The following is an 8,032-nucleotide window of genomic DNA, read 5'->3' as shown; positions in this document are numbered from 1 at the left end:
CACTTCACGCAGGAGGTATAAATTCCAGCTTGAGGAGACATACCCAAACCAGCTCCCATCGAGCTATCACGCGAAATATGGAGTGTAGCCACAGTGGCACACGGCAGGGTGCTAGCCGCTCCGAATACAGGCCTAGTGTCTTGGATGATCACGTACTGACTCGGCTAACCTCTCCCATGGCTTGCACTGCTGTGGATACTCTGCTATATTTAGCATGCTAGCTTGCTCAGAGCTAGCTCGGGGTATGTGCCCTCGAGGTGGATTTACACCTCCAGCTCCAAGTGCAGGCATACCCTAACCTGAGGTAAAGACATCTCTGGTAACTGTTCTAGCGTTAGGGCTTATAGCCACCGTGGGCCTCAAGGACAACGTGCGCACACACACATGAGCAGGCCCAACGCTCTAGCTAGCAGAGGGCACACAGCAAGCAGTACATCCAGGCGTGCCCACAGACACCCTGCAGCACCGCCCTAGCAATGACAGCAATTCCTAGGAGCCTCTCTCCTGGCCTGGCAGGCACAGCTCTCTCCCCATCAGCCAAGCTGCCTCCAGAGGTAGTAGAGTACCTGCAGAGGTCCTGGAAATAAGGTCAATTTCAGACAGCACCCTTTACCCCATAGTTAGTGTCGCTCTTGATCCACCAGCAGAGCAAACACTGGGGACGCAAACAGTGGCGCTCAAATACGATTGATGCAATCTAGGAAATTACTGCATTCAAACAGCCAGTGCTGACATAAGGGTATATTTCTCCCAAGTGTTCTTTATCACATGTGCTGCCTTCTCCACAATCAAGTGGGGCTATCAAGGGACAACTCTAATGTCTCCCCTCCCACCCCGCCCCCGAAATCTTTGCACCACTGGATGGCTGGGCACAGCTCACAAGATCCTCTGCTGGTGGTCTAAGCTTCCTGCCTCACCTGCACCTAGACTTCAGCCAACCTCTGGGAAAAAGTGCTCCATGAATGAGGCGCACTCATGCACTTGTGTGGAACTAGATATGCAGGCATGCATGCACATAGCCACATGAACACAGACATGCATGTTCACACACAGGAAGTCATACAAAGACCTATGCAAACACACACCAGCACACTCATATACAGATGCAGCAGAACCTGGGGATTCAGAGGGGCATTCTGATTTTCTACAGTGCAGCGAGGAGATAGGTCAATAATCAGCAAATGCTTACACTACACCAAAATAAAGTCCATAGCTTAGCAAGAGACGCCTGAAATTGTGACCGCTCCACACAGTTGTGTTGCAACCCTTTGTTATGTGCATTATGGTGCCTTTAAGCGAAAGCTGGGAACAATTCAGCCTCCTTTCCAGAAGGAAGGGGACAGTTCTCTTGGGAGTGAAGCCGCAGTCAAAACCAGCCAGATGCTGCTGGCAGCTGATGGGCACCAGTGGGGAGCACAGGAGGCTGTTCTGGGGCACTGGGAACCCTAATGGGGAGAATCAGAGCTAAATGTTCACCATCCAAGGAGAGGCCTGTTTCACAGAACACTCTGCTTGACAAACAGACATTCCCCAGCTAAACAGTCACCTGCTAGAACCAAACTGCACCTTGTAGTGAGGCAGTGTGGCTCCCCGCCGCCCCGGAGCGGGACGAGCCCATCCACAGGCTGGAGTGGGCGGAGCTAGGGAGCTCTTAGCCCACCCCTCAGAGGGTAAGGCGGCGACCCGGAAGTATAAAGGCTCACCCTCAGAGCTCACTAGAGGCCCAGCAGCCGGGGAGGCCAGACGTCTCCAGCCTAGCCCATGACTGGGAAACCCCCGCGGCCCAAGGTGCAGGCCAGGACTGGCCTGACTTGCCCTGCGCTCGCTATCAGGAGGAGTTGCCGGGCCTGCTGCTTGCCCACTGCCCCGAAGAACCCATGGGGTGGGACCCCCCAGAGGACAACACCCTGACACAGGTACGACCCAAGGGGGAGGTAGGAAGTAGCCCGGGGGCAGCCGACCCTAGTCTGGCTGCAACACTGTCAGAGGCCATGTCAGTGTGTTGCAGCCAAGATCCCCACTGACACAGCAGCGGGTCTTCTGCCACTGCTAGGGTCCCAGGCTGGGACGCAGTGGAGTGGGAGGGCCTGCGTCCCCACTGCCACCCACGAGTTGGGTGGCAGTCTCCCCCTCTCCCAGGCCTTTTGGAGGCTTGGGCCTCCTGTCATTGCTCAGCTCTGCCTGAGCTCCTGACTCATTACTGTTTGTACTGTCACTGCTCAGCCCTGCCTGAGGGCCTGAGCCCCTGACTCATTGTTGCCCCGCCCTGACCTAATGCCTAGGCTTATTGCTACTGTTTATACTGCCCCTGCTCGGCTCCTGCCAGAGGGGCCTTAGTGTCTGATTCATTGCTGCCCCGCCCTGACTCTGGGCCGGGGTTTATTCCTATTGAACTGCAGTTGCTCCACCCTGCCTGAGGGCCTGAGCCATTGACTCATTGTTGCCCCACCCTGACCCAGGGCCTGGGTTTACGGTGCTTATTCCAGTTGCCGAAAGGGCTGCTGAGGGAGACCCCCGCGGACAGACTAATTCCCCCGAACATCAACTGTGTGCAGTGAGCCGGTGTGGCTCCCCGCCGCCCCGAAGAGGGTCGAGCCCCGGCTAACCCTTGTACACGTGGTGGAGAACGCAGGCATGATCCCTCGGCTCCTGTGACAAGGGCCCAGAGGGGGAGAGCCACCCCGAGAGAGCCATGGAGATGGATCAACTGTTTAAGCTTCTGACGGAGAACCAGGAGGGGCAGCAGGCAGCTGCCCAGCTCCAGCAGCAGCTCATTCAGCAGCTAGGAGCCCAGCTGCAACAGCTGGTGACGGCGTTACCACAACACGTGGACCCGCAGCCAGGAGACGTGGCTGGGTCACCACGCACCACCGCACCAGTGCGACTAACCAAGACGGGACCTGACGATGACCCCGAGGCTTTTTTGGTAACATTTGAAAGGGTGGCACTGTTCGCCGGGTGGGCTCCTGACCAATGGGCCACTCTTTTAGCCCCCTACCTGACCAGGACTGCCCAAACGGCATACCGGGGGCTGGCTACGAAAGAGGCAAGGGATTATAACCAGGTAAAGGCAGCGATCCTGGACGCCTTGGATATCAGCCCAGATACCTTTCAGCAGCGGTTCCAAAGCCAGACATACCCCACAGGCACCAGGCCCCGGCTGGTGGCCCAAGCCCTAAAGGAAGCATACAGGTGGTGGCTACAGCCGGAGAGGAGGACGGCAGAGGAAGTCACGGAACAAGTCATTCTAAAACAGTTCGTGCACATCTCCCGGCCCGAGGACGGGCCTGGGTGCTCCGCCATTGGCCAGCGACGTTAACAGCTGCCGTTACGCTGATGGAAGACTTCCTCGCGGCCGAAACGCCGGTGGGGCCCACTATCCGAGCCCAACCCCCCGGGCCAGAACGCCCTAACACTGAAAAAAAGGGGGAGGCCCCAACCAGGCCGCAGAGCCTTCCTCGCGGGCAAGAGGCTTGCCTGGGGCTCCAGGTCAGATGCCCGAACTCCCCCCTCAGCCAGGATCTGTGCGGCCCCCCCCCCATGCCGAGTGTCTTGAGGACCCATCGGAGTCCCCCCAGGGGTCCAATCGGAGCCCCCACCCGGGGCGGTCTCCCTGAACTCGGGCCCTGCTTTCATTGTGGGAAATCTGGACATTTGCAGCGGGACTGCATGGAAATGGACTGCAGCTTCGGCCAGGTCTGTGCAGGGGACATCAGGACCCAGCTACCACAGGCTCCCAAGATCACGGTTCCGGTAGTTGTTGGAGACCATCCCACCCAGGCCCTGATAGACTCCGGCTGCGGCCAGACACTGATTCGCCAGGCTTTGGGACCCTGGGCGGATGCCCACTTGGGAACAATTCGCCTGCAATGCATCCATGGCGATGTCCGGCCCTACCCCAGTGCCTGAGTCCCGTTAACAGTGGCCGGGGTCACCCGACTAATCCTTGTCGGCCTGGCCCCCCAACTTGCATACCCAGTGATCCTGGGGCGGGACTGGCCCGCATTCGAGGAGATTCTCCACTCGACCCCAGCGCTGGAAGGAGAGTGTCACGAGGCCCTACCGGAGGACGACGACGGGACCCCAGAACCCAAGGCAGGGACCGAGGAAATAGAATCCCCTGCCGGAGCCCTCTGTCGAACCCTTACTCCATACCGATTTTTGCCAAGACCAGAGAGCCGACCCTACCCTTAGCCGGGCCTATGAACAGCTAGCGGCAGTCGATGGGACCATTGTCGACCCCCAGCGCGCAACCTGAATCAAAGGAAGCAACAAGTACTGAAAGCTCAGTGAGAGAGAACACAGTGCACGTCTTCCGTAGAACATGCTACATCTACTCTACTTCACAAAATGGCAGCTGTGCACACAGATAGTCTGATGCCTTAGAAGTTCAGCAGCGTAGTACGAGTCACACAGATATATCCCCAACAATTCCACACAGCTCAGTGCAGTTCTTTCAGTTCCTTTCCCCAAGATGTCCAACGTCCCATTAGATGAGGATGAATTCTGTCTGATCTCACCTCCCTGGAGGCTCCTGTCTTCCTGAAACACCACATCTGCCCTGAATTCTTAAGCAGGGAAAGGAGACTAATGACATCATCTATCACCCCAATGCACTAATTAAGTTAGACCAAAAAATCCTAGCCAAAAATCTTGGCAATGTCCTTCCAACCTCAGTTCCTACCAAAATTGTAACTCAGTCCACAATGTTGCTACTTGGGCTTCCATTGAACTGAAAACAGGCTTGGTCTTTCCTTACACAGTGAAAACTATAATTGGATGTACTGGCCACGCCTTGTTGAAGTGACACATAAATTTGTGTTAGAGCCACATTTCTTATCCTAAACTCTCCAACCCTCCTACAAGGCTTTGGGGGTTTTTTTTGTTTGTTTGTTTGTTTGTGGGGGGTTTTTTGCCCATGTGTTGCTCACCATATCCCAGAAGCTAGCTGTGTGACTGGCTCATATCTTCCATGCATCCATCAACAGTCATCCTGAATACTGGCCAGGAGATGTCACAAAGTCCACAAAAGATTCACAAGCTGGGATTCCATGCCGGTGCTTTCCCCTATGGGAGCACATCATTCCCACCCTTTTGCATTAGTTTGGGTGGAGAGGGGCTGTCAAGGTCTCTCCTCTTCAGGATGGATGTGATGAGGTGAATCATCTATTGCGCTGCACCAAAAAGTAGGGACACAGACTGAGATGGAGAGAAGGCAGAAGGGGCCTCAAAGATCTCAGTGGTAGCAGTAGAAGAGGTGTCTGTATGCGGGGGCATGTACATAATGGAGACATCTGCTGACAGCTTGCCTGTGTGATTCTGTAAGAGAGACATTTGCTCTGCTAGGGACACTGGCAGAGAGGGCCCCAGAAGAAAGAGTACGGCGAAGCCTTGGGCATCTGTTCTCTCCATGCCTGGGTGGCTGACTGGACAGGAGATGAACCTGTTGGAACAAGACATAGGTTCAGGAGACCAGCAGATACCTGGACTACACAGGCTGTGAGGGTGCAAAGAGCAATGTGGATCTGGGAGGACAGGCAAATTGGGGTTGGTTGTGGTACCTGCTGGCAAAGTGGTGGGATTGTGAACAGCTAAGGTGGAGACTCTGAATCACCTGGTACAGCCCTTTCACAAGTACTTATACCATAACTCCCCCAAATACACTTCCCCCTACCACTGCTGTGCCTGGTGCTCCAAAAGGAGGCTGCTATAGAGACTCCCTGGATTGCAGGTCAATGACACATTGTCTTGGTTGTCAAACACCCATCATTTTCTCCACTGAAATGCTCATTCACACAAGCATCTAGGAGAGAGTCTCAACAACATTGCGGTGGATCTCTGTCTGGCAGGATCCTGCAATGTTGCCAAGCAGTTCATCCTTACCCTCCTACTCAGGACTCTGCATTTTTAAAATTTCTTCTTAGTGCCGCCTAAGAAGGTGCCCCACCTAATGCTGGCTGGGGAGCACCACCCCCCACCCAGCATTCACCTTTCTCACTATCTGAAGCCACAGAGATGTCATGTGATCCTTTCTGCAACCTAAGAAACCGTTGAGGAAATTACATCATATTTAGAGTAGCCAAAAGAGCTGCCAGTTTTGGAAAAATCTCCCTCCTTGTGCCCAGAAGCAGATCTAGCACAAACAGCAGAACTCCATTCAAAAAAAAAACAAAAAAAAAACAGATGGGGAAGCACTGGATGTGGGGTGGTGGTCTCGCTTATTTTCCATATTGTATCACCATCACCGCATCTTCTTCCGGTTAAAGGAACTCCAGTTTCTTCCCCAGGCATCACTGATGCAAGTGCTGAGCGGGGATGAGGAAGGAGAAAAAGAGGATAGATTTCTTTTTAAGATCAGATGGAAAAGAAGGGTCTGACCTCTTTCCAGGGATTGCTGAGGCAATTCACAATCTCATAAGCCTCTTAATTTTGAATGCAAACCTCTAATTTTAAAGAACACGTAACAGAAGAGACACAGCTCTCTATATTCACCCCATCTTCCCAAACTATTAGATTCACTTTTCAGGCTAGGTGGCCGATTTGGGACTTCACGAGTGGGGTATTCAAAGTCTTTGCATGCCTCTGAGCTAATGTAACATGTGTCTCCCCCCCCGGGCCGGCTCTAGGTTTTTTGCCGCCCCCAGCAAAAAAAAAAAATTTGGCTGCCCCCCCCCCCCGGCCTGGGCCCTCCCCCCCCCCCCATCAGTACCCTCCCCCACCCGCACCCCCTGACGCCCCAGCCCTGGGCTATCTTCCCCCCCCCACCCGCACCCCCTGCTGCCCCAGCCCTGAGCTCCCCCGCCAAACATGACCTTGTTCACCACAGCAATCCCTGTTTACACTTGCAGTGGGGATCAAACCATTTCTCCTATTTTTATTTCACTTTAGTATAAATCTCGCCCCCGCAACCCCATCTTTAGTGCTCCAAATGCACATGGAAGGCATAGGGACTAACCCTCAAACCTTGTACCCAGAAAGGGATGGGGATCTAGTAAAGAGGTTCAGGCAGAGGAGCGGGTGTGGGGGTGCTTGGGGGCTCTACACTGGCAGAGAAGCGGGGTGTGATGTACTCGCGGAGGAGGGTGGAGAAGGAGAGGGGGTATCAGGAAGGTTGCGCTAGAAGAGGTGCAGGGAAGGGGGGAGGTGCGGGAGGAGAGGGCTGGGGGAGGGTACAAGGGAAGAGGTGTGGGTGAAGGGAGAGTACAAGGGGAAGGGGGTGTGGTGAAGGAGCGATGGGGGAGGTACAAGTGGAGGGGCTGCGAGCAGGATGGGGGGTACAAGGGCTGAGAGGGGCAGGCGCTGACAGCTGCTTCCCCAGCCCCGTGCAGGCAGAGCCGAGAGGACAGACACTGACCCCCAGGTGCCCGAGCCGCGGGGGTCCTCCGGCAGGGCAGTATTCCCCGCTGCCCTGCTCGGAGCCGGGCTCTGCCTCTCCCAGCCCAGGGCAGGCAGCGCGGGGCTGAGGCGGGGGAGGTGCACGGTGGGCTGGGTCCGGGGGCAGGAGGGGGCGGCGGCAGCAGCTCCCTGGCAGCTCGGGCTGCCCAGCCACTCGCCCTGTCAGCGCGCAAGCCAGGATCCGCGCCCCCTGCCCAGCCCGGCGGCGCCCTGCACAGCCCACTTGGGCAGGGAAATGCCGCGCCGCCCTGGGGAGACTCAGAGCAGCAGCGGCAGCAGGACCCCTCCTCCCTCCCTGCATCCCGGGCCCCACTTCCCTCCCTCCCGCCCCCGGCTCCTCACACCCAGGCTGGGCTGCAGTTCAGGCTGCCATGAGCACCATCTAGCGACTGCAGCCAGACCTGCAGCGTCAGTTCCAGCTCAGCCTGAAAGCCTCAGCTGACAGGGAACATCTTGGTTCAGGGCTGGCTCTCGGCTTTTTGTGCCCCAAGAAAAAAAAAGGGGGGGGGCTGGAGTGCCGCCCCTTGGAAAGTGCTGCCCCAAGCACATGCTTGGAGCGCTGGTGCCTAGAGCCGGCCCTGGTCTCCCCAGGTGGAGCAGGCAGGAGTAATGGTAAAGTTCCTGTTGACTTCAATGG

The 8,032-nt window shown here is 56.1% G+C and overlaps 1 protein-coding gene across 1 annotated transcript; it reads left to right on the top strand.

Moving 5' to 3' along the window:
* Window positions 1–2,692: 2,692 nt before the first annotated feature.
* On the top strand, window positions 2,693–3,319 carry LOC113407051 (SCAN domain-containing protein 1-like). Its single transcript, XM_026654339.1, has one exon. It carries the CDS (start codon window positions 2,693–2,695, stop codon window positions 3,317–3,319), a length of 627 nt encoding a protein of 208 aa, XP_026510124.1.
* Window positions 3,320–8,032: the final 4,713 nt, after the last annotated feature.

Source organism: Terrapene carolina, unplaced genomic scaffold (assembly GCF_002925995.2).
Source record: "Terrapene carolina triunguis isolate 2854851 unplaced genomic scaffold, T_m_triunguis-2.0 Scaffold190, whole genome shotgun sequence".
In the NCBI taxonomy this organism is placed as follows: Eukaryota; Metazoa; Chordata; order Testudines; family Emydidae; genus Terrapene; species Terrapene triunguis.
Note: the sequence above shows the minus strand (reverse complement) of the source record. Positions and strands in the feature narration are given on the sequence as shown.